At 33.6% G+C, this 27,767-nt stretch overlaps 1 protein-coding gene across 1 annotated transcript in view; it reads left to right on the top strand.

Annotated features, from left to right (window-relative positions):
* The window catches only part of LOC145267056 (uncharacterized), a 103,789-nt gene that overhangs the window by 59,451 nt on the left and 16,571 nt on the right, over positions 1–27,767 (top strand). The window contains exon 2 of the mRNA XM_080123001.1: positions 25,041–25,074. Coding sequence (XP_079979127.1) covers positions 25,041–25,074 — 34 coding nt within the window. The remainder of the gene's footprint in view (positions 1–25,040; positions 25,075–27,767) is intronic.

The raw sequence follows: 27,767 nt of genomic DNA, 5'->3' as shown, positions 1-27,767 counted from the left end.
GGTGATCAAATTTATTAATAGACACTTGACTTTGTATCCACCATCTTGTTTTTTCCTTATCCAAAGAAACTCATAACACCTGGCCTATATTTCGTATAACCTAATAATACATTTTGACCACCCAGAATTTGTTAACTGTTTTTTCTTAACAGAGGTAACCTATTCAGGTGAATTTATCAAGTCACCAAAAGGCGCCATTTCTGACATATTTTTGAGATATCTCTATATTGGAGTATCACGTTTCCAGCTAATGTTCTTTTTTAATGGCTGTTTATGTCAACAGAAATTATCATGAAAGAAAATAGATTTCTTCTTTATCGATATCCACAAATGAATGTGTGCGTACATTGAATTGATACTGTAACAACCTTTCCTAACAATGCTCTTTCTTTCATCAGCATCATCATCAACATCACTACCACCATCATCGACATCATCGTTACATCCCACGACACTGTCGCCCAGAGGGTCCTCATTGATGATGCATGTTTACATATCCAATGTGTGTTCCCTTGAATCTGAGTGATAATTAGTCTTCTTTTTTTTTTTTTAACCGTGAGTCATCACTTATCAAGGTTCGAGAGATGTAAACAAAAAACAATAGTTAAATCAATAAAAATCTCTCTTATATTCGTTTTCTTATATTCGAGTCTCTTGTATCCGGGTCACACTGTACTTTCTCCATATCTGAGTTCTCATTGTCTTACACGTGTTACACACAAGCTGATTGTCATCTTTCAAGTTACTTGCAATTTCACTGCACTTCTTGTACCACAAAAAGAATCCAAGTGGATTAATTCGAAAGAAAATAAATGTTCGTTCATAAAATTCAAAATATTCATGGCTAGGATATTCAATTGATTTAAATTTTGATTTAAGTCAAATTGATAAAATCCGTGATATTTTTTTACATTTATTTTTTATTCAATTTATTCATTCAAATTGTATCACCAACTGGTTGATGTGCCGTAAAACAAAACAACCAAACCAAACACCATGAATAAATATCTGAAGATATAAAGAACTTGAAGCATAAAACCTTTTTTTTTTTTTTTCCAAAATTACCAGATTCGGCATCAAATAATCCCAAACTTCTGAACAACCTAAACAGCTTCACGCCCCAGATATACTTCCTACACATCTGAGTTCTCATCCGTCTCTCATTGTCTTACACTTCTTGTACAGAAACTGGTTGATATGCCGTAAAACAAAACCTTATTCATGCAAAGTTCACCAGACCACATCTCTTGGCACTCTGTCAGAAACTTTCTCTAGATCCACAAAATCTTGCAAACAGACATCATTCATACTCTGTATATGATGACAATCAAGATAAGGTTAACCGTGATCCAGAATCTGTCAAAATCCTTATCTGGAAATTATCGACAAATACGAAAAACTATGTCCGTGTCTCATGAGATCTGAAATTAGCAAAGCTAATCAGATAGTTTCACTCTACGTTTTCATCGCCCTTTCTGGAAATTTGGTGCCTGTACATTCTTCTGTGTAAAATTCTTTGCCTATCTATCCATTGGTTGGTCTGTCATGCTTAAGTTTGAAATAGCATTTTTGTTAGTCTGTCTCACTTAATTATGAAATAGTATTTTAATCAATTTTTCATGCTTAAGTTTGAAATATCTTTTTCATCAGTCTGTTATGCTTAATTATGAAAGTCTTTTTGTCAGTCTGCTATGGTTAAGTACAGGGTTCTATGGACACACTTATCTTTAGTTTACCTTTGACAACTAAATATTTTCGTTTACTAGCCAAATAGAAAAGTTATGAGCCAAACCCACATGATTTTTAGAATATGACATCTTCGTTCTGTGACGAGTATGTCCATCATAAAGATTTTTCTGGGTTTCTTTTTTTTTTTTAATAAGTGTAATTCTAAATATACAACAAATTTTATGTTGATACTTGAAGGTATAAACATTCTAATTACTTCAGATGTTTTTTTTTAACAGCCTTCGTTTAAAAAAAAAGAAAGATTATATTGTTCTATTAAACTTTTATTGTTTAAATAATTTAACTTTGTTCATTTTATAAAAAAAAGTTGAAAAAATATTTTTCACTCAGTAGTGAGCTTTGGAAGATTGTCAGTGAAAGAAACACAATTGCCAAAAGATAAGCGTTTCATTATTTCTAGTCGCCATTTTGAAAAATCACTCGCAAATGCGACTGTTTCACTTGCAATGTAGAGCCCTGAAGTATGAAGGGAAAAAAAACGCTTAGAAAAACCTCCCAACCCTTTTTAAATAATAGACTGTCTACTGTTTTCCAGCGTATTTATTCACAATCGAAAATAAAAGGCTCTATCTCTAAATAAGAGTGGAATCTAAGGGGAAGAAAAAAAAGAACTTGGAGTGAAGTTTCGAAGGAGTTAATGGTGTCCTTCCATGATAGTACAATTTGGTGAAAAAGAAAAATAAGAGTGGGCAGTGAGCATGTGAGAGGCATTCCAGAAGGAAGGTTATGTTGGACAAGTCCATGAGTCGTCCATAGAATTCTTATCACATAAAGATAAAATGGCCGTATCTTAAAACTAAGCATTTTTGTTTTTCCCCTTTAAAAAAAAGACCCCCCTGAGATTTGAGAGTTGGAAAGAGTTTTATTGCCAGCCCAGCTGAAAGAGGCAGAAGAAGAATGCTGGAAGAATTTATGTAAAGTACACCTTGGCTTTTTTGTCTTGTTTATGCTGGCTGGAAGGTGAAGAAGGCAAAGAGGTTGGACTCGCTGGCACAGGGAAACGGGAACGAGGCACAGAAATGCAAATTGACTCCGGCTTCTTTCGCATCTTATTTTCAAACATATGCCCTCCCCAACTCTTTAAATTTTCCTGCTTACAATGTAGGAAATTGGGCCTGTTTGGTTTAGACATTTTTTTAAATTTATTTTTCCTTTTTGTATTTTTCTTCCTTTTTTTCTTTTTTTTCTTTTTTTGTCTTTTTGTACAATTGTATATTTTGAAGCAACTGCCTCCCTCTGAATAATTTTTTATTTGGGGAAAAAAAAAAAAAAAAAAAAAAAGACTTAAAGGAATTGTTTGAAAGGAAACCCTGTCACACACATCAAACCAGACATTGTAATATGAAACAAGCCCGAAAGAACTGCGCTCATTATCAATGTCACAATCCCAAATGACTTTGGCCTTAATAGAGCTGAGCAGAAAAAGATAGCAAAATATCAGGACCTAAAAAATGATCTAAAAACGACATGGTCTCTGAATGAAATAAACATTATACCGGTTGTGACGGGAGCAACTGGCTTAATAAAAAAGAATCTTCAGAAATACTTAGAAGCAATCCCTGGAAGACCAAGCTGTAACGAAATACAAATAGCAACCATAAAGGGAACAGCATCTATTCTTAAGAGAGCCCTTGGATATAAATCTAAATCTTAACGGAATCAAGTGTTAGCTCCAGGAGGGATAAACCCCTTGATCTCTTAAAACTTACTGGAGTAAAGCAAATAATTAAAAAAAATTAAAAAAACATTTGCCTTTTCTTGGAGTTTCCCCCCTTTTTAATAAACACTCATTCAGGAGTAGCGAGTATAACTCGGAATTCTATCTATCTGTGTATTTCATAATGTTTTTAGGGATACAAGATTTAAATATTGCAATTAGGAAGGGAAGACTTTTATGATTGATGATTAAAAGTAAATTTGTATATATATAAATATATAGATATATTCCTTTAATCTTCTCTCCAAAAAAGGGGGAAAAAGGGGGGAACAGGAGAGGAAAGAAAGAGAAATGGGGAGCCAGCTGATCGGTTTTGACCCTTGCTTCTCAAAGCTGTATCGAGGGAATTTTTAAAACAAAGAATGAAAAAGCGATTAAAATTGCGTTTTATTCAATTTAGGGGAGGGGGCGATTAAAATAAAACAGCGTTATGGTCGAATACCCTAGAGATTAATCACGTTCAAACCCAGGAGGCATTCCCTTTGCTTACAAAAGGAAGGTTTTCTAAGTCGAACGTGAGTAGTCTGCAAGATCTTAAGGTGATATATTGAATGAGCACGATTAAGAATAGAAAGAGACTGTCTTAAAGTTTGCTGCACAAGACGGGTTTTTAAGTAAATGATCAGTAATTGAGGACCCATATGTGTTTGTAACAACGTCCGTTGTGTGTATATATATATATATATATATATATATATACTAGCATGGGTGCCTGGCGTTGCCCGGGTATTTGGAGATGTATGTTGAGCAAAAGAAAAAAAATCGGTCAGTTTTTTTAACTTTGACCCCTATTATGACCCCTTAAAATTTATTGCTTTGGGCTCAAATTAAGTTATTAAGTTAGATCCATGTCCAATGAACCTATATCTAAAATTTCAAGTGTTTAGACCGAAAATTGTCGGAGGAGTTTGGTAGAGTTCTCAAATCGTTGAACTTTGACCCGTTAATCACCAAATTTCTGGCCGAAAACCAATCACATCGATTTCCCCAAATCTCAATACCCTGTATATCAAATTTCGAGTCTGTAGGCCTAAAATTGACAGTTATTGCATAGGGAAATGTACACACACAGACACACAGATACACACACAGGCAGACAGACACTTTCACTTTTATAGATATATATATATGATTGTTGAGCTGGATTAAATCCGACGATATGAAATAAAATGGAGGTGGAAGGACCTGAATACTCAATGTTTCGCTCGATTTATGTGGGCTTCTTCAAGAGGGATGGTTATTGACGAGAGAGTCGGTGGATTGGGGCTATATATAATGATGGGGGAGAGCAGCGTGTTTTCCTTATGTAAATTAGATGTCATATATACATATATATACATTTTATGAGAGAAAATAAATTAGAGTAAACTAGTGTGGTGGATTACGTCTAAAAGTTAAAATATCGTAGAGATTAAAAAAAAAAAAGATATATATATATATATAGAAAGAGAGAGATTTCCCCCAAACCTCTGGCCTTGATGGGCAGGAGACTAAAGTTTCAAATGATCTTGAAATAACAGCAAGGGGAGACTTGATTCCAAGTATTTCTCATATGTTATATCTTCCCTCTTTTGAAAACAGGGTACGATTATGAATATCTTCAGTATCAAATAATGCTTATACACTATGAAATTTACTTTATGTATGAAAACCAAAGAGGAGAAATATAGCATATGAGAAATATTTGGAATCAAGTCTCCTCTTGCTGTTATTTCAGATCATTTGAAGCCATAGCAGCAACTTTTAGTCTCGCCTCCATTAAGGCCAGAGGTTTTGGGGGAAATATTAGATATTTTGTAATTCATATGCAAAACTAGGAAAACAAATGACTATCATTGAAATATTGGCAAAGGTGCAGTATCTTCTCACCCACAAAATATCCTTTAAAATTAGCACTATTATAGGTGGTCAAGGGCGCTGAAAATGAAAATATCTGTATATTAAAAAGATAGCGTGTGTGTTATTTTGTGTGTCACACTTTTATCTTTTTATTATTATTTTTAAAACTATATATAAATTTTGTACCTCCAAACATTTATTTATATATATATATATATATATATATATAATGGCAAGCTACACAGAATTTTCTGCATTTCATCCTTGTAAGGATTTGTTAGGCTCTTGCATGGAGTCGATGTTGCTACGTATTTTTATGTTTTTTCTTTTCATATTAGTTTATTTATTAAAAGTGATAAATTGTAGAAACCTCAACACTGTTTAATTGTGTTTCAGTTTGCAATAAGCACTGATTCAAAAAGTCTTTGTCAAAATTTATTTGAAATAAAACAAAGACACCCATTTTCACAATGAGTATATTTTCAAATATTGTACTGGTATTTTATTTTCTTCAATTTAATCATTCTGAGGAAGTCTTGAAAGAAAGACGGAACGTTGATAAACATATAACTTGGTTTGTTTCTTTTTCATCTTTTCATTTCCTTGGAATATTATTTTCTTTATTCTCATATATATATATATATATATATATATATATATATATATATATATTAGCAGGGAGACCGGCGTTGCCTGGGATTGAATGATAAATGAATGTTTCACACAGTTTTGTCATCGAAATCAGTGAACATTTTTTTTTTTTTTTTTTTTTCAATCGAATCAATTGATTGCCTGCTCTAGTTGGGCTCCCAACTATTGCAGGTGATCAATTGATTTGATTGTAAAAAAAAAAATGGTCGATTTCACCGATTTCAATGATAATAAACATATGGGAAGGTGAAATATTTGTTGATCATCATTCAATCCTGGACAACGTCGGGTCCCCCTGCTAGTAAGTAATATTTATAGCATTAATTTTGATTTTTCCTATTTTGGGGTGTTATTGGTGGTATTTTGGATACCTTATGCACGTGATGTCTCAGGTGATTTAGTCATGAACAGTGGAATCAGAATTGGAGCTGTGTTGCAAACATGTATTTCAATTTGAAAACCTTTGTTTGTAGTATCCCCGGATTTTTATTTGAGCCGGTATCGAACTAATGTCCTTTGGAGCGGTTCTTGTTTGCGCCCACTTTTGCTTTTTCCAACAAAAGGAGAGTTGAAAGTGGACCATAGGTTTACTTTTTTCGGCCTCGTAACTCTTGTTTTCCTTGTCTTTCAGTTCACACATTCCATGCACAGTGTTTCTGACAAAGGAGGAATAATTGCTGTTTTCTGGATCAGAATTCATTCATCTGATACATATCGTTGGCTTGTTTTTGATCTTGAATAGTATTTTTTTTAAGCTTTAAGTGGCTCCATGCCTTGTCTGGGGCAATTTCCATAAGGGCAGAAAATAAGAAAATCAAGCAGAGCTTGAACAGTAAATGCAAATCATTAATAATAATAATCATGAATGAATAGTGATATTTACGACTAAAATTTGTACTAGACCTGTCCATAAGGACCGGTGGCGCAGTGGTTAGAGTACTTAGAAAAATCAATTGTTAAAGCTATATTGTTCTGAAGGTTGAAGGTTCAATTCTCAGGGTGGGCAACTGCAAAATACAATTGCGAATTACTTAGGACATCTGTCAAGTCATGGTTGATGGAACAAGAGCATGCTACCTCCGTGAAGTAAACAAAGTGTTCCGTTCAAAATTCCAAGTTCAACAAGATACACCTGAAGAAGGTTGGAGGTTACATCGGTGAAAACGTTGTGAAAATAACACTCAAGATGAGAACAGTAGTTCGATGAATTCAAATACGACGAATAACCAATCCTCATCTCGAAAATTCAGAAATGAAATTATCAATTCTTATTTAAAATATTCCGAAACATTAATTTCATTAAAAAAAAAAAAAATCTTTTTAAGGAATTCTTATTGCATAACTAAATAAAAATAATAATTCTCTTTATTTCTTTATTATTACTAGCAGGGAGACTCGACGTTACCCAGGATTGAAAGGGAATCAACAAATATTCTACACTTCCGATTCTTTTATTGTAAACGAAATAAGTGAACTCTCCCCAACTGTATAATCAAATCGATTGATTGCCTGCTCTAGTCGGGGACCCACCGTGGTGCACTGGGAGAAAGCTTCACATGCCTCCCCACAGAGACTTAGTCCATAATACATTGTAGTTTACATTGCACTGTAGAGAACCTACTGTTGCATTTATAAAATCATTTTTTATATAAAATCGATTGAATTCAAGTTTAAAATGAAAAAGTCAAACATGCACAGTGTTTCTGACAAAGGAGGAAGAATTCCAGCTAATTAGAACAATAGGCATCTCCAAAAAAAAGTGAAAAAAAATACACATGATTCCGTGACGTCAGATTTGTGTTAACTATACAAACTATGGAAAAGCAGAAGCGACTTAATAATTTTTTAAAACCTTTGTTTATCTTCTTCAAACTGCAATTAATAATTAATCTTTATTATAATTTTGTTAGGTTTTAAGATTTACACAGTTTAATGATTAATAATATTATAAACATTTGTATATTAAATATGAAATACAGTTTTACTGAATGTTCATGTTCGGCTTCCATACTTTCGTTATGTAAAAAGCGACAAACAAAATATGAGGGGGAGCAGCCTACAAAATGCTTTATATTTGTGCTATAATATTTTCAAATCGGTTTTAATCTGGAGATAAACTAGCTGACAAGAGCTATCTATATATATAAAAGCGAAAATGTATGTATGTATGTATGTACGCTTTTCCTCGATGTCCACAAAAGGCTTCTTTCAGAGAAGCGCTAGCTCGGTTCACAACTTCTTAAAACTTTTTATATCATCAATAAATTGTAATATCTCAGTGTTACCCACGGAGCTCGCCTGTCTATTTAATTTTATTGACTTTCAAACGTTAATTATTCGATATTTCCCGCATTGGCACACGTTACATTCGGTTTTCGGTATAAAAAAAGCGAAACTCGACTCTAATTACAGCGAAAGCCAGTTGCAACAGTCCCCCCGCCCTCCGTGGCACGGGGGACAAGATCAAAGTGTAGTATCTGTTCCGACAGATGCTGCAAGCTATGACTAGCAAAGACCATATGTGGGGGTAACCCCACATATCTGACCTTGGTCACTGAAGGGGCAACCCTTCATACCAACAGTTACTAATCCAGCTCCCATTTCCCACCTCTCGGGAGCTGGTCCCCCCTTTCCCTCCCCCCTTCCCCTATCTCCACATTAAAAAACGGCCTTGTGCCTAATTTGATCAGTGGGGAAGCAAATAAATCCAACAGGCCGAAAGCCAGTTGTCTCAAGAGAGCAAGTAACGTTTGTTCAATGTCGACTTTGTCATATCAGACTGTAGCTTTCATTTCGCTCCTCCTAATAAACAGGGAGCGGGTTTTTAAAAACAAACAAACCGATTTATTCACCTCATTCAAAATTGTTCCGCACAAAATGCTTACTGCTGAATACCTATCGCCGTCACGTCAATCAAAAACGCGCACCTGTTTATTTTAAACACTTTACTATTTTCAAACTGCGCATCGTGAAGGCTTCATTTTTTTTTCACGGGCACCTGGTTTTTTTTCACATTTTCGGGGTTTTTTCACATACCCCGAAAAACACCCGGGCAACGCCGGGTACCCCTCGCTAGTCTATAAATATAAAAGCGAAAATGTATGTATGTATGTATGTATGTGTGTTCGCTTTTTCTGTATGTCTACAAAAGGCTTTTTTCAGAGAAGCGGTCGGTCGCTTCACAACTTTTTAAAACTTTTTATATCACATATAAATCGTAATATCTCACAGTTAACAACGAAGCTCGCCAGTCTATTTAATTTGCTCGATTTCGGGAAGATAAATATTCAACATTTGTCGCTCGCCGCATGTGGGTTAGTCCTTTTCCTATAACATCTTGGGGAAAATAAAAATCCCGCAGTCAAACTTGACCTCATTAACTCATTAAAACGGGCACCTGCCAAATCCAAGTAATTAAATAAATTCAAACGTCTTTCCATTAGCATCTCGCGGTGGGGCAATCGTTAGCGTCGCACGTTTTTTTTTTTTTTTTTCACACTTTAATTTACAACTTTGCCTCAAGGGTTCGGGTTCGGGTTCGATCCTCATACTTACTTTTTTTTTTCAACCCCCACCCCCACCCCCGGAGTTTCCACACACACCTCCAAACACCCGGGCAACGCCGGGTACCCCTCGCTAGTGTTTATATAAAAACTTAATATTTAAAAAAAAAATTAAACACAATTAAAAATCTATGTTGTAACGGAACATTTTGAAATAATGGAATTTTAATCGTTTTAATCTTTTAAAAATTAATTAATGTTTACGAAGTTTCTTTTTCTTGGCAATTCAACTGATTAAAGTATATATTAATTCGAAAAAATGCTATTTAAAAAACAACATAATATTAAATTTATATCAATTTTTTAATTGCAACTTCAAGGTAAATTTTTGCTCAATACGTGTATTTAAATTAAAAAATATATATATGTTTTACTTATTTGAACTGTTATGTTTCATAATAAATAGAAATTTCGATAGATTTAAATATATTTTGTTCAAATTTCAAAAAAATAAATATGGGGGGGGCACGTACTAAAAAAAATATTTCCCTTCGTATATTTTACAGAAACTGCATTTTATATGTAATTTCATTCTAAAATGGATAAGTATCGAAAATTTTACGAAAATCTGACCATTAGTTGATTTTTGCTAGATTTATTAAACACGGGTATGTTTTCACGTTCGAAATGCTTACTACATGGGAACGTTATTTTAAATAGTCAATTATGTAAACATGATTTTCGTCTCGCAATTTAATTATTTTCGTTCGATGAAAAAAATTATAAAAAAATTATTACTAGTTTATTTTGCCCTTCTTCTTTTAAATGGTACAAAAGTTATATTAATAATATTAACTTATAATAAAGTTACATCGTTTTACATATAGTGGGGGGGGGGTTAATTCTGTGGTGAATTTTGAAGGTGCCTATAGAACAATTACATTTTTTTTTAATAACTCAATCATAGAACTAATTTATCTCCTTGTATTTTGTCTTATTAAAGAATATAGGAAAAAGCCTTAGGGAAGCAAACGTTTATTAACTCACATTTATTATAATAATAATTTTTTTTTTTTTTGTTAAAAAAAAAAAGATTCCGTTTTGAGAAGAATCGGCCAAAATCCGTTGATGAGCAAGAATTTTTGTCTTTGACACTTCCTGTATTCTATTGGCATCTACAAAGAAATGAACGAAATTGAAAACCTCAGTTCGAGGAGTGAAAAATGCGTGAGAAGGTGTGGGTCGATACTTTGCCCACCGGGTACGTCACTCGCAGAGGATATTTATGAGGGTAGGAAGTATTTGAGGTTCTTTCTGTTTGAAACGATTGCCGGTTGAATTATGCGTATTTTGTAACAATGTTTCAAATGGAACATTCTACCCCCTCCCCGCCCTCGGGAATAGGAAAATGCATTAGCCTGCGGGGGTGGGGAGTGGGGTCTGTATTTGTCTGTCTGGCTTTCGGTAACAGTCCTTCACAAAAAAAAAAATAAATAAATAATAAAGTCTGATATAAGCTTTATTATGTGAGTTGCATTAGTCGTTGGCATCGTCTTATTTATATGCGGAACTAGGTTTGCTTATAAAAATTGATAACTATGCATTCATGTCAGAAAGGAATTCAGATCATTTTAAAGTGTTCTTGCATAGAAATATTTGTGTATCAGTATTATATATATATATATATATATATATATATATATATATATATATATATATATATATATATATAATTTTTTTACTGTAATAATTAAATACCTACAGACACTAGTGTTTTATCCTTTCGGGAATCTTCAGTGCAGGGTGTCACAATTAACACTTCGACAAATTCGAACCCGGCAACACGAACCATCTGGCTCGATTAGCAAAGACCGCATCCATTCGGCTACCATTAACCGCGGTGAAATAACGTTGAATTTAAACATTTTAATTTTAAATGTTCTTTACGTCAGTCAGACAATAACTTAATCGTTATACGATGATCTATGCATATATATATATATATGACTACTTCGTTTAATCACATATATTAATGTACGAAAGTATAATTTTATGCATAAACTTCGACAGTGCTCAATACATAAGTAGAGCTACATAGTAAGTTATAAAAATATATATGGCAATTAAGCTACACAAAATGTTTCGCGTTTCATTTTTGTGAGAATTCGTCGGGCATTATACGCGGAATATTCTGTGTAGCTTAATTGCCATATAAATTTTTATAACTTACTATATATATATATATATACTAGCATTTCAGCCCGGCATTGCCCGGGTGTTTGGAGGTGTATGTTGAGCAAAAAAAAAAACAAAAAAACGGTCAATTTTTTAAAAACTTTGACCCCCCTATTATGACCCCTTAACATTTATTGTTTTGGACTCAAATCAAGTTATTAAGTTAGATCCATGTCCAAGGAACCTATATCTAAAATTTCAAGTGTTTAAACCCAAAATTGGCGGAGGAGTTTGGTAGAGTTCTCAAAGATCAAATCGTTGAACTTTGACCCCTTACCAGCCAAATTTCTGTCCGAAAACTGATTACAAAGATTTTCCCAAATCTCAGTACCCTGTATATCAAATTTTGAGTCTGTAAACTTAAAATTGACAGTTATTGCGTGGGAAAATGTACACAGACACGTTCACTTTTATATATATAATAGATATATTATTTTATGTAAATATTTTCAGTGTTTACTTTGACAGTGCTCAATACATAAGTAGAGCTAGGTAGTAATTGCCATATATATTTTCAAAACTTACTAATATATATATATATATATATATATATATATATATTATTAGTATATTTAAGCAGCTTTTTTTCTTTTATGCACGTTTCATTAAATAGCACAGACAACTCTTGCTTATTTTTCTTGTAATCCTCCTTTTCTTTTTGTCGGAACATTTTCCGAACGTTTTTTTTATTGAGTGAAAAAAGAAATTTCCTGTAATCGCGAACGTTTTTGACCTCCATTGGTCATCCTCAGGCGAGTAGTAAAAAATAAAAAATGAAAATAGCGAGATGAAATGAAAAGGCAATTAAAAGACAATTAAAAGACAATTAAAATCGCTTAAAATCATTAAATTACTCAAAAGCACTTGACTGTGCCCTCCGTTTCATTTGGAGTCTGGTTAATTGTTGGTTTATTAATGTGGATTAACAATATATATATATATATATAATTTCCCCAAAACTTCTGGCCTTGATGGAGGAGAGACTTAAAACTTGCTGCTATGATTTTAAATGATCTGAAATGACTGCAAAGGGAGACTTGATTCCAAATATTTTTCAGATGTTATATCTCTTTTTTAGAAATAGGGTAAGATTATAAATATCTCCAGTATCAAATAATCCTTATACACTGCGAAATTTACTTCATGTATGAAAACCAAAGAGGGAAGATATAATATATGAAAAATATTTGGAATCAAGTCTCCCCTTGTTGTTATTTCAGGGAAATATCAGTATTTTGTAATTCATATGCAAAACTAGGAAAATGAATGACTATGATTGAAACATTGGTAAAGGTGCGGTATCTTTCCACCCTCAAACAGTCCTTTTAAATTACCCCGATTACAGGTTTTTGAGAAAACGAAAATAACATTTAAAATTCCAGGAAACGAGTAGTTTCTAAGATATGAAGAAATTATAGTTTTAAAAAGTGGGAGATCACCCATTTTATAGCTACCCATTTGGTGGGGAGGGGGATATTTATTTGGTAATTGTGGCCTGGTACACCAACACAAAACCTACCTTTAAAAAAAACTTGTTTTCTATAGGTGCAGGTGTGCTGAAAGCGAATATCGCATTTAAAATTTCCACAAATATGTATTTTTCTGGATATTAAGCAATGTAATTATTTATGTTTTTTAAGTGGTTGCTATTGTTGTACATGCAAGCTAGCGCATATTTTTACTTAATACCCGGAAAAATACAAATGTACATCTTTGCAATTGATGACTATAATAAATTGCGGTTTTGTTTAATACCATAACCAGCAAATTTTAGCATTGCTACAAATATAATTTGCTGATTTCTTTCTGTCCTCTGATGAGAAGAATAGCATTCTTTGAAACTCCACAGAATAAGGACTTCGTAAATTGTTTTTGGAGCATTCAGTTGAACAATAAATTGGATTGTATATTTCAACTTACAGTTTTAATTTTCTTTCTCTTTTGATAAGCTCTACTCTCTATTGCGTGTGTATTGAGCTGTTTTATTTGGTTGGGATTAAAATATCTATATATAAATTAGTGTTTGGACGATTAATCGGGAATCAGAAAAATGGGAGCTTTTTGAGGTATCGGAATTGGAAAAATTTGAGCCTATTTTCTGATGCCAAAACCGATTCCTTTAATTATCTTTTTGATTTGATTTTGGTTTAAGAAATAATTTCCACTGTTTGTAGTAATAATAAAATAATAAATATTTTATTGATTTAAACTTCTAGTAAGACTAAAATCTCTAGATCATCCCACGTCACAAGTGTGTTTTTATTTGGTTGGGATTAAATTATCTATATATAAATATTGGTATTTATATTAGATTGAAGTATACCATTGCTTATATCAGGTAAACACTGCTTCTCCTTGAATTTCATTATATATATAATCACATTGACACACTGGTTCTTGTTGAATCACTAAAGTTAAGCAACGATGAGCCTGGCCAGTATCAGATGGGTGACCATTTAGGAAGGTACAGTATGTACTGCACTGGGACATAGAAATTTCTAGGTGGCCGCATTAAAAAACCACTGGTAGGGATGCACCTTATGCGAATTGCAAATATAGGGGAAAAAAACTGATTTAATGGCATTTAGAAATGGAAGGAGAATGCGGATAGTATGGTAAAAAATAAAAGTAGGTACACCATATAAGGGTAAATCGGAAGGGTAGTATATATGCAAGTAAAATTTATAAATATATAAGCCACTATGCAATAATTGAGATCATTAAAGAAGAACAAATAATAAAGGGCGTTGTTCTAATGATACTATAAAGTTTTAGGTAACTTTTATTCCTCATCTTTCGTTAAATATATATAATATGAACTGCATGCCTGTGGAATTCTGTTCCGCTTTCCTGCTCTCCAACTGACTACAATATGGTTGTCTTCAAGTCCAACGTGAACAAATTCTTGATGAGCCATCCGCTTAAGTAATCTAATTTACCAAATTTCCACAACTAATGATGACTAAGACATGTTCCACTTGACTATTGTACATTCATTAACCCTTATCCTCGAATGGCCTCTGGGCCTTGATAAGTGGTGACTCCTTTGTAAATATATATATATATATATATATATATATATATATAGGGTGATCCAAAAGTAATTCCCAATTCTAAAATATAATATATTTTTGAAGTATGATTTATTACACTTAATGAATATGAGAAAAAAGTATATTGTATGGACTTTTATAAAAAAATTCAATATGCGCACCACCATTCGTCACTATCTTTTCAAATCAACCATGAACCACATCAACTGATTTCACAAGAAACTCTGATGGAATGGAACTAATAACTTCACGTATTCTCCCTTCAAGATTAAAAACCAAATTCATATAACAGTTTTGAAAAAAAACAAAAAAAAAAACAGATTTAATTAGGACACATTAAGTAACATACACACAAAAATTTAGAAACATATTACCGCATTTGAATAAATTATAGTTATTTTAGAATAGGGAGTTACTTTCGGATCACTATATATATATATATATATATATATATATATATATATATATACGTTTTATTTCTTATGACCGTATCTTTCTGTTAAGTTACATTATTGTTTCAGCTACCCGGCCGTTTTTTTTTGGCCGTCTGTAGCTTCCTCAGACTTTTACAGAAATGTTCGTTATTATGGGATGAAAGAGTGAAAGAGTGAATGAGGTCAGGGGTGGAGGTGCGAGGAGGGCGGAAGAAAGAGAGGAAGGGAACAAGGTGGGAGGGGGCGCTTGGTATGTCGGTAATGTTTTAGTTTTGGAGTTTAAGGAACTTGTGGGGGAGGGTCTGGGAAGTTTATTTCTGTAGCTAAGGGCATAGGGATACATGGAGGGAGAAGGGGAATATGTGGGGGTAGTAGGAGGGAGGGTTACTTTAAAATTTGAGTCTTAATGTTAAAGTTTTTGGCGTCTTGTTGGTGAGATGATTTCTTGGTCAGTATGTCTGGACCTGTTGGGTGTTCGCTTATGTTTGGAGGCGGAGGGGGGGGCCTATGATTCGGTTTATTTATTTAGTTTTTATTTTGTTGTTAATTGTTTGGAGAGGGTTAGCTAGCGGCCACAGGCGTGAGCACACACATGCACACGTACACACATATATACTTAAAGAAACGCTCACATGTACACATACATCCCCGCCCTGGCATGCAAATATATGCACATATGTGCGCCTGCATGCATAGACACCCGCGTTGCTCCTGCTTACGTCAAATTTTCCTTAAGGTGCTAAAATTGTGCGCAGGCATGGATGCGCTCATACACAGATACATACACACATCGACGCCCCTGCCCCCAAGTAGGCGTATATACGGGCCTATATGCGCATATTGATTCAGGCATATCTGCACTCCACGCACACATGCAAACGCATGTGCACATACAGATACCAATACTCGTGAACACATACATCGACATATATACACAGCTGCATGTTCTCACACACATATGTGGATAGCAGGCAATGGGCACATATACTCTCACATCCACACATGTATACATAGGTACGTGCACATATACATCGGTACCCCATATACACATGGACGCACACATTGATGTACACGTGCGTGCATACATACACATACACACCCAGTTATACAGACAGTTATTGGTATAGACATATTTGTCTGGATAGATTTAAATCTAAGTTCATTTGTGGGTACATAGGCGCAATACTTTCGTTCGATGTAGACATGGTTATACATAGATATGAGCATAAACTCATTCCCAGGGTCATATACATAATATTTTCATTAGTGGGGTTTTTTTTTTTGGTTAGATGTGGCTGCACACGAAACAGTACTGTACGAGTATATATATATATATATATATATATATATATATATAGTGGAAATGGTAATTGATAAAAACTGAAGAAAGTGCTCAATACTGTTGTAGAGCAAATATGCGTTTTATTTTTTATTACCGTATGTTAAGTTACATATATTGTTTCAGCTACCCGGCCGTTTTTTTGGCCGTCTGTAGTATAAAATTTTATCTTTTGGATTAATTGGACTACTATTCTCATCTTGGATGCTATTCTAACAACATTTCGGACAATGTAACTTTCACCTTCTTTAGAACTCAGTAACTTATACAAAGTTTTGGATTGAATCCTTTATTTAATTTATGGAGTAGATTGTTCTTGTTATGTCAGCTATGACCTTGTATAAGTGTTAAGTAATTCTTATCTTATTCTCGTCTGTAGTGAGGATCGAACCTTTAACCTATAGAAGATAGTCATTTCGAACTGATTGTTATTCAACATTTATCCGTTATACAGCATATCCAAAGTTAACTCGTTGAATCTAAAAAAAAAGATCTGTCTCTATCTTTCTCTTTCGTTTTTCCTTTCCCCAATTCCCTCTTTCTCCTCCTCGTAGCCCATTCCTCTCCAGCTGGGCATACGCACACAGATACACACAAACAACTCTCCTTTATATAATAGATTCCTCAAGGAAAGATTCAGCATTTTCTTCCCAATTTAGTACATGATAGTACTAAAACAAAAAACGACCCCTCCCCTTACTCAGTTGAGTCCCCTACTCCTATCCCAGAGAAAAAAAATGTTGTAAATTCTAGATATTATTTGTCCAGGGCAACACTGAGGAAGAAAATACCAAGTTTTGGGGATTTGTTCAGTCGTGTTTGAGTTTTAACCGGACATACATACATAAATACATATGTGGAAACAAACAATTTTTTATATAATAGATTCATCAAAGAATAAACATTTTCTTTCAAAATTAGTACATAATGACGCTGACCCCCCCCCCCCGACATAAACAGGCTCAGTTGACTTCCAGAGAATGAATGATTTCTTTTGTACTTTAGTTATTATTCACCCAAAGCAGCACTGATCAATAATCTATCAGTTTTTTGGTTTTTGTTTTGTAGTTTTCTCTTTCTTAGCGTGATATACATACGTACATCCCAACACTAATAAAAAAAAATATATATATATATATATATATATATATATAGTTATCCACGTACAATACTGTTTCGCTGTTTCACAGCTCATCAGTGCGGCTAGACAAGCAACTACCTCAAGCCAGGATCGAAACCAGATCGCCCAAACAACAGTCAGAGCTTCTAACCGTTGCACTATATGACTGCTGCTATGCGGGCAGTGAATTAACAATGTTTTGACATTGTCCAAAGTACCTAAGCTCAATTTGTTTACACAAAGAGCATCGCTTCATATGCTAATGGTAATTTGTCTATCACTTATATATATATATATATATATATATAGCCCCAAAATCGTTCATTCACGTGTTTACATTTTTCTCAATAACCATGCTTTGGATTCTTAAAAAAAAAATTTGCACAAACATTAGTCATGATGAAAGTAAATTTTTGCCATATAGCATTATGGAGGTAAAATTGCCTCCAAATTGTTCATTCATTCGTTTGTTTGCACCTTTTTCACTTTTCTCAATAACAATGCCTTGGATTTTTTTTATTTTCCATTAACTCATTTTGCATTGCAACCAGACTTTCAGATTCTCTTCTCACTGAGAAGAATGGTTAATATCAAAGAAGAATGGTATGCGATAATGCACAACAAATATCACTTTCCACTGCAAGCCGATTCCTCTGTCTCGACTTAATGGCAAAAATGTAAATCGTAATAATACATGCAAATAAAGAACCATTAATCATAACAGCATAAACTTTAAAACACATAAAGAATGCAGCTTGTCAATCAAAGAAAGACAAAATTCAATAAATTATGTTTAATGTCTGGGTCTATATATATACTAGCATTTCAGACCGGTGTTGCCCGGGTGTTTGGAGGTGTATGTTGAGTAAAAAAAAAAAAAAAAAAAAAGTGGCAGTAGGAAGGCAGGCTCAAACCTGTGCCGCAAAGGAGAAAAAGAATGGGAAAAAAAACTGACGTCTTTGCTGTTATGACCACCGCCAAACCGAAAGGCTAGACAATCGAAAGGAGAGGATGACTTTCGAAAATATCAGCGAAAAAAGCCCCCCCCCCCTGTAAAAAAGTACACAGTTGAAGGTGAAGATATTAACGTTTTTAGCCAATTTTTCGATATTTGTTGTCTGAAAGGTCGAACTTCAAAACAATACTGATCTTGTAAAGATCCGTCGCCTCTGTCGAAAGTTTTAGGCAGACATGCAAATATACATACATACATTTATATATTGGTAACTAAAAATTTTCGACCCAAACCGAAAAAGCTTGCCCTATTTCTGAATACTCTTTATGTAAAATTTCAAATGTTTAGACCAGAAATTGTCTGAGTAATTTGGTAGAGACCGCAGAAGTCAAATTTCTTTTAACTTTGACCTCTATTATGACCCCTTAACATTTATTGTTTTGGGCTCAAATCAAGTTATTAAGTTAGAGGTTCCTTGGATATGGATCTATCTAAAATTTCAAGTCTTTATACCCAAAATTGACGGAGGAGTTCTCAAAGGTCAAATCGATATATAGAGATATATACTTATGTGTGTGTGTATTGTATTGGGTTGGCAACTAAGCTCTTTCTGTTTGTTTTTTTAAGTATATTGTTTTGAAAATTTATTTGTTATATTTTATTTTCTAAGCCAAAATCGGTCCTGGATATGACCTTAAACTATATCCGATGGTGAGGCCCCAGTTTGTGAGCTTTGGGGAGTGTGGAGCCACCTCTTAATTACCATTGCTCCCAGGTCCACTCTAACCCGGAGTGGTAGTACCTGTTAGAGTCCCAACTATGGGTTAAATAGAAACTAACTTGAAAAAAAAAAAAAAAATTTTATTAAAATATTTTTCTTCAAAATTACTGGATTTGGCATTAAATAACCTGAAAAGAGTTGATATGCCGTAAAACAAAAGGAGTCAACAAGCCAGCGAAGTTAAAATCAAATGATTTCTACCGAAAAGGTATTGAGAATCTTGTTGAACGTTGGAAAAAAGTTGTAAACACAAATGGAGAATACATCATCGATTAAATAGTTGTTAGTTCTTATTTTACTTTTACAAAAATGTAGAGTAAAAAAAAAACGGCAAGAACTTAGTTGCCAACCTAATACATTCGTGGATGCACATTTGTGTGTGTGTGTGTAACATGTGTATGTGAAACATGTGTGCATATAATGAAAGTTATACCTTGTCCTTCGGTTCCCTTTGTCTTCCATCTCGTCTCGTTGACCTGGAACCAAAATGCATGCTCCAAAGAGCACAACACTTTCTTATTGTGGGTACAGTCTTTATTCCTGGAGTTTACACACTCTCTGGAAAGGTTTTCTGCATGCAACCCATTTCTGATTTCTTTTTCTTTCTCTTCTTCATATTTCCTAGATGACCAGTCTTTTTCAAATCTTGCTAATCGCCTTCTAACTGTTTTGACAAACTGCCCCGACTAAACTCTCAACTGAACTCTCCAAGCACGTGTGCATCCCTCCTTTTTATATTGAGGATGAGGTGTGTGTGGATGATCTCCAACTGGATACACCTGCAAGCCAACACGTCCGAGTGGTGTTGTTGGGTTTGATGAGTCTTAACCTTTTGAACTCCGTTACACTCAATGTCATCTCATACTAATTGCGCTATTCATATCATAGTCTCCATAACAATTATATGCACTTTTTTTTATTACTAAATATACTGGAAGTCCCATGGACCACCCAGAAAGTTATCATGGACCACCGGTTGAGAACCAAAATCTAATCATGAAAAATAGACAAAAATATGATTTCAAATTTCATGGCAGACTAACGAAAATACCATTTCAGAGTTAATCCATGACAGACCAATAAAAATCAGGGTTCATGTAGATTTCCCAATTCCATTTTCAAGAACTTTTCAAAGGTTTTCAAGGCCTTCTCCAGACAAAATTCAAGTTTTCAAAACAAAATTTGGGGTTCCTTTTACAATCCAGTGATTCGAAAAAAATGGTAAAGAAAAAAAATCAAATATACAACAAATAAATGTCACCAAGTTACTTTGCAATCTACCTTCTTCTTTTTTTTTTTTTTTTTTTTTTTTTTTACAAAGGCATCACCACTTATCAAGGCCCAGGGGCCACTCGAGGATAGGGATTAAAGAGTGTACAATAGTCAATTGGACAATATAGTAATTGTCAGTAATGGAAATTCAGTAAATTTGTTAACTTAAGGGGAACAGCTTATCAAGAACTTGTTTACATTGGACTTGAAGACAACCATATTGTAAGTAAGGAAAAGAAAGTGAAAAAAATGTGACGCGTTAGCTGTTGCGCCCATCGCCAAACTGGAAGTGATGTAGGTTTAAATTAAGGCTAGATAATCGAAAAGAGGCGATAACTTTTGAAAATATTGGCAAAAAAAAAGACCCCTCCCTGTAGAAAAGTGCCCAGTTGAGAGTGTAGGAATTATTGTTTTTGGACAATTTTTTAATATTTGTTGTCCAAAGGGTCAAGCTTCAAAATGATACCGATGTAAAAATCCGTCGCCTCTGTCGAAAGTTTTTGTGAGACATATAAACATACATTTAAACAGACAGGTGAGAATTATATTATAGACTAGCGAGGGGTACCCGGCGTTGCCCGGGTGTTTGGAGGTGTGTGGGGAGGTTAAAAAAAAAAAAGTAAGTATGAGGATCGAACCCGAACCCTTGAGGCAAAGTTGTAAATGAAAGTGTGAAAAAAAAAAAAAGTGCAACATTAACCATTGCCCCACCGCGAGATGCTAACGGAAACACGTTTGAATTTATTTAATTACTTGGATTTAGCAGGTGCCCGTTTTAATGAGTTAATGAAGTCAAGTTTGACTGTGGGATAGTATTCATTTACTGCTGAACGCTTTTTTTCCCTCCCGTAAGATGTTATAGGAAAGTGACTAACCCACATGCGGCGAGCGACAAATATTGAATATTTATCTTCCCGAAATCGAGCAAATTAAATAGACAGGCGAGCTTCGTTGTTAACTGAGATATTACGATTTATATGTGATATAAAAAGTTGTGAAGCGAGCGACCGCTTCTCTGAAAAAAGCCTTTTGTTGATATACAGAAAAAGCGAACACACATACATACATACATACATTTTCGCTTTTATATATATATAGATGTTTGGTTTGGTTTGGTTGCTTTGTGGCATATCAACCTTTCTCGGGTTATTTAATATTGAATCTGATAATTTTCAAAAAACGCTTTTATGCTTCAAGTTCTTTACATCTTCAAATATTTATTCATAATGTTTGGTTTGGTTGTTTTGCAGAGGAAAATTGTTGTTTATATTATTGAGTTGATAATTATAGTATGAGAGACTAGGCATAAAACAATGCAGGATTTCTCAGTCGATCCCGGACAACACAAGGTTTTCTTACTTGTATGTTATATTCATGTGACATACAGGTTTTCTGTATAATATAAAAAATAAAAGACCTAAACAAAGAAAGAAAAAAAAGAGAGAAAAAAAAAAGAAAGAAAGACGGCGATTGTATTAATTTTTTTTGTCTGCCCTTTTGTCTAGGATTGGTCGTTAAGTAAATGTCATTCAAATTGCGACCCAACATGTTGCACACATGAATTATGCAAATAAATGCAAGAAATGCACACCTTGTGACAACTTGCATCTAGGGCAGTCTCTGGGGATGGGGGGGGTAGAGAACGATGCAACTGCAACTACTATTGCAATATTTGCTGCAACTGTGCAACATATTATGCAGGCACAGATAGATAAAAAAAAAAGGGGGTGAAAAAAAGATATGGAACTACATTATCAGGTTTTTCTTTCTTTCTTCATTTCCCCTTGGGCTTGAGTGAAGAGTTATAAAAAGGGAGATAATAAAACCAAGAGTTCATTTCTTTATATAGGTTAAAGCCATGTATCTACATGCATAAAGTCTTGAAAATAAATCAAATATTCCACCGATTTCCAGGGGGACACAGATTCGGGTCAGATTAAGGGGCAGGGATATGGGTGGGGGAAACGTAGCCGACAGCAAGAGTTAGACCAAATAGGTTTACTGCAGTCAATATAAACAATTTACTAAAATTATAGCATTCATTTCTTTTCAGTTTTTCTTAGACTTTTGAATTTTCCACAAAAAACCGTGACTGTTGGCCAGTCTGTAATGATGAAAACTGAAATTGTATTTCTCAAGGTTTTCACAGACTTGAAAATTCCTTGAATTTTAACTTTTACCTTGAAAAGACCCAATTTCTATTATTACCTTGAAAGATCCTTGAAAATATGGAAAATGTATTGAAAATTGTATTCGTTATGCCCAGTAAAAAATTGTGTTGAAATATTTAAAATAAAATCGAAATAAACACTATTAGATTGTTTTTTTAAGTATTAATAAAAATACCATTAAAATATTTTTTTTAATATTCAAAATAAAATCGAAATACATTGTTTTGAAATTGCATAGTATTATTTTGGATACAAGAGTTATGTCCCTTTATCACAAAATTACCTCACAATAAAGGAACATAACTTCATTTTTTTCGGCCTCAACAACTTAGTTTTCAATCATCACAAATTTTTCTTTTCTCGCCTTTTTTTTTTTTTTTTTTTTTTTTAGGAGGGTGTCAAATCTCCCTCAATTTTTGCTTTCATTTATAATTTAATATTTTTTAAGGAAAAAGGAGTAGTGGCAATTGCCATAAATAAAAATGACCGCCCTCCCACTCCTCTAAAAAAAAAAAAAACTTTTCTTCTGTAGATGGGACTCTTTAATTGCGAATCCCCCCCTCCCCCCAATAGTGATGACCTAAATTGAGACTGGCTGAGGCAAAAAAAAAAAAGAAGAAAATTGACCAGACGGTAGCTATTTTGCTTGGGAATTTGAAAGTCATAAAGAGAGTTAATATTATAGATAAAATAAAAATAAAAACTACTTGAAAACACTAAAAAAATAATCATTATTTTCATGGTAAGTGCTCGACTGAGCTTCAATCTATGCCCCCTCCTCGGCGAACTTTCACAAGAAACACTCGTCTAGCTGAAAATAATAATAAATAATTTCCCACACTCTTTATCTGTGCCTAAACCTAAACGTAGATTCCATGAACAAAGCTTCTTTCTTAGAACTGCACGCCTGTGGAATTGTCTTCCAGCTGACTACAATGTGGTTGTCTTCAAGTCCAATGTGAGCAAATTACCACATTTCCACTACTAACACTCACTACATGTTCTCCTTGACCACTGTACACTCATTAACACTTATCCTCGAGTGGCCTTTGGGCCTTGATAAGTGGTGACTCCTCTGTAAAAAAACAAACAAAAAAACCTAAGAGCCAAACCTTAATGGAATTTAAAAATTTGGATTATTTGAACTACTGTTCTCACTTTGAGTGTTATTCGCACAAAGTTTTGGTTGATGTAACCTCCGACCTTCTACAGGTGCATTTTGTTGAATTTAGAAAATTTGTAAAGGATTTCAAATGGCACCCTTTATTTAATCCACAGGGGTAGTATGTTCTCATTCTATCAGCCATAACTGTGTTAAAGTGCAGGCGACACTTAAAATACAATTGGGAATTAAAATTCAGTTGTAAAGTTATACTCTTCTGCAGGTTGAAGGTTCAATCTTCAGTGCAGGCGACACTCAAAATGTAATTTTTTTTTACTTGGAAGTCACCAATTAATGCTCAAAGGCCACTCGAGGATAAGGTTTAATGAATGTAAGGTGGTAGTATAGTAATCGTTAATGGTGTAAATTGAGTAGAACCTGTTTACACTGGATTTGAAGACTATTATGTTGTATTCAACCGGGAAGCAAGCCAGCGGAACAGTGTTCCACAGGTGGGCAATTCTGGAAAAGAAGTTTTGTTCATAGAATCTGCATTTAGATTTAGGCACACATGGAGAGTGGAGGGAAATCGTATATAGTGGTTGTAACTAGTAGAGTTTTTTTGTGAAAGTTTGGCAAAATAGAACCATAGATTGGAGTTCAGTCGAGCACTTGCCATGAAAATAACGATAGAGCAGAGACAGGCTTGCAATGTCTCTTCTGTGGGAAAGATGTTGCAGAGAAAAGAAAAGGACATCACCCATTTTAGAGCATACCTAGCTCTTATACAGATAGATATAATATATTGCGAATTACTTAGGACTCCCACCCCATTACGGCTGATGGAATGTGAGCATGCTACCCCTCGTGGATTAAAAATGAGATTCTATTTGAAATTCTGTGCAGATTCCCCGAGTTTGACAGGAAAATCAGCAGTTAGATAGACAGAAATGTGAAAGTAACACTCAAGATAAGAACAGTAGTCCGATGAATCCAAATAATATGAAACGGAGAAAGTGCTGCTTATGTTATAAGTGGATGTAAAAAACTTGATTAGTTTTATTCACTTGTATCTTAAAAGTAAATATATATAAAGCTTCTTTTTTTCTTGTCTTTCAGTGCCAAAGCCAGAGCCAAGATCAGCAACATCCTTGTAAGTAATATTTAATCTTATTAGTATTTATTATTATAGAGCCAATTTTCTATTGATTATTATATTGTACCCAATATATAGTAGTGATTTCAAAAGTTGTAAAAAAACTATACCATACTTTGGGATAATTGTGCCAACTAACTAAAATTGCTATTTTAGCAACAATGCATATAAAGAGCACTTTTTTTAGTTGGCACAATTACCCCCTGGATTTGGCGCAATTACCCCAAAGTACGGTATATAACTTGGGTGTCAGTGTCCAGAATAAAGACCAAAACACTTGGCTCTCCAGTGTTGTTCACTACCATCTAAGCTAAGTCCACATGTACATATCAAAACTTTACAAATTAATCGACTTAAACGTATAAATGTATATTTGCAAATGCATAAAGAAGCACTTTAAGTAGACTTATGCCTGCCAAGTTTCAATTTCTCAATTTTTATCTCTTAACAGCTATTTTTACCAGCTAAAAGCCAGATCGAATTGTTCCACAGGTCTGAATCTCCTATATATATCAAATTTCAAGTCTGTCATTCAAAAATTAACAGAGTAGCTTGATACGGACTATTTCGTACACACACACACACACAAACAAAATCAGTTTTATATATAACGTTTTATTTTTTATTACCATATCTTTCTGTAAAAGTCTGAGAAAGCTACAGACGGGCAAAAAAACGTCTGGGTAGCTGAAACAATAATGTAACTTAACAGAAAGATACGATATTAAAAAATAAAACACATATTTGCTCTACAACAGTATTGAGCACTTTCTTCAGTTTTTATTAATTTACTATATATATATATATTTATAGAGGGAATTAGACCAGAAGTCTAAAGAGCAAAGTTTATTTTAATGTATTAATACTTTAAAAGAACAGTGCTCATGGTACTGTAGATATATAATAAGCTCAATAGGTATATTTATCCTAGAGCTTTATTAATATTGAGTAAAAAGATTAATAATTGTAAATTATGAATCAGTTTCAAAAGGAAAAACAAAACAAAATCAAATTGAATGTACGATTGTTTCAGAAACGATATTCATTTTAATAATATTGGCAAATAATATTAACAATAATTGACAATAAATGTTTTTTTTTGAATATTGCCTCCTCATCAGCACAAATGGGGTGGGATAGGGTAAGACACCAAAATAAACTAGCATTTTCTTAATAAGTAAGGTGGATGAATCTATATGGTGAACTGGATGTCAATAATTGTTTTTAAGTTTGTCACTACATATTTAGTCATGTTGTTGCTTTTGTTTTCTGTGACCAGAAAACAAAGACAACAACATGCCTATATATATTTATGTAGCTTTCAAACACCATTTTAGACACATTCAGTCGTTATAATAAAATGCTACATTACATCATAGGAGCAACACCATCACAATTGCAATATCTTTAGAGGAAGGAGTCCCTATTTTTCTCTATATATGTAGTCCTACCACTGCTACCAATTGTCACCGACGACAAACAAATGAAAAAAAAACAATAAAATGCAAAAGTGTATTTCTTAATAATTATCACATGTAAAATTGTCACCAACAAAACGTTATGCTTTCCGATGGCCAAACAATGCTCGTGTGTGTATTGTTTGGCTTATGGCAAGACTATTTGTCAGCAACAATTTTACATATACAAGAGTGTAACCAAGAGCCTGAACTCAATAATACTAAATCTTGTAATTGTTTAAACAAGCCTAAATGCCCACTTGAATGCAGTTGCTTAGTTAAAAATCTGTGGTATACAAAGCAATCATCACTACTGAAGAAAATCCCTATATAAGTAAATACTATATTGGTATGGCTGGTAACACCTTCAAAGAGGTGTTCTCTAATCATAAATGTTCATTTAACAATGCAAAGTGCAAGAACAGAACATCACTCGCCACATACTATAGGAATTTAAAAGAGCAGAACGTAACACCAGTTGTTGAATGGGACATTCTTAGGAAAACAAGCACATGCAAATCTCTTAACTCGCCTTGCTACCTTTGCTTGAGTGAAAAACTGTTTATTTCCAGATTCAAAGCAAGACATAAGCTCCTTAATAAAAAGATGAAACCTTTATTACATGTGGACACTATAAATCCCACCTTCTTAGCCACTTTGATTTCCTTTCGTAACTCTGAGTTATCTTTATCTTTATTGTTATCTTCATTTTTTAATCTTGCATTTTTATGAACTATATAGCACGTGAAATTATGTGCTGATTACTTGTCAATTTTCAATTTTGGTTTTGTTGCATACCTTGCCTCTCCTCTTATTACCTTCTATCTCTTGCCCTTTTGTCTTCCTTAGTTTACCTTTTTTTTTCTTGTTCTTTGCTTTCATAACCCCATGTAGATAATTCCCCTCTTAGATTTATTACTCTTTATTGTCATTGACTCCTCCACCATCATTCTCTACTATATATTTTTTTACCCCTATTTAGTGTTTTAACCAAATTGTAACTCTATCTAGCTAGTGATCCGTTAAATTTTGAATTTTTAAAAAATTTATTATGTTTTAAAGTGTTTTTAAAATGTTTTAATTTTTTAGTTTTGAAAGTTTTTGAAAAATTAAAAAAAAAAATTTTTTTTTAATGTTTTCAGTATTTTAAGATTTTTTAGATTTTTAAAATTATTTTTTGTTTATTTTTTAATTTTTTAGTTTTAAAAGTTTTTGAAAAATTAAAAAAAAAAA

This window comes from Euprymna scolopes, chromosome 42 (assembly GCF_053919585.1).
Source record: "Euprymna scolopes isolate OS-2025 chromosome 42, ASM5391958v1, whole genome shotgun sequence".
Taxonomy (NCBI): Eukaryota; Metazoa; Mollusca; class Cephalopoda; order Sepiida; family Sepiolidae; genus Euprymna; species Euprymna scolopes.
The sequence above is the reverse complement of the archived record's forward strand: the minus strand, read 5'-3'. Positions and strand labels throughout refer to the sequence as shown.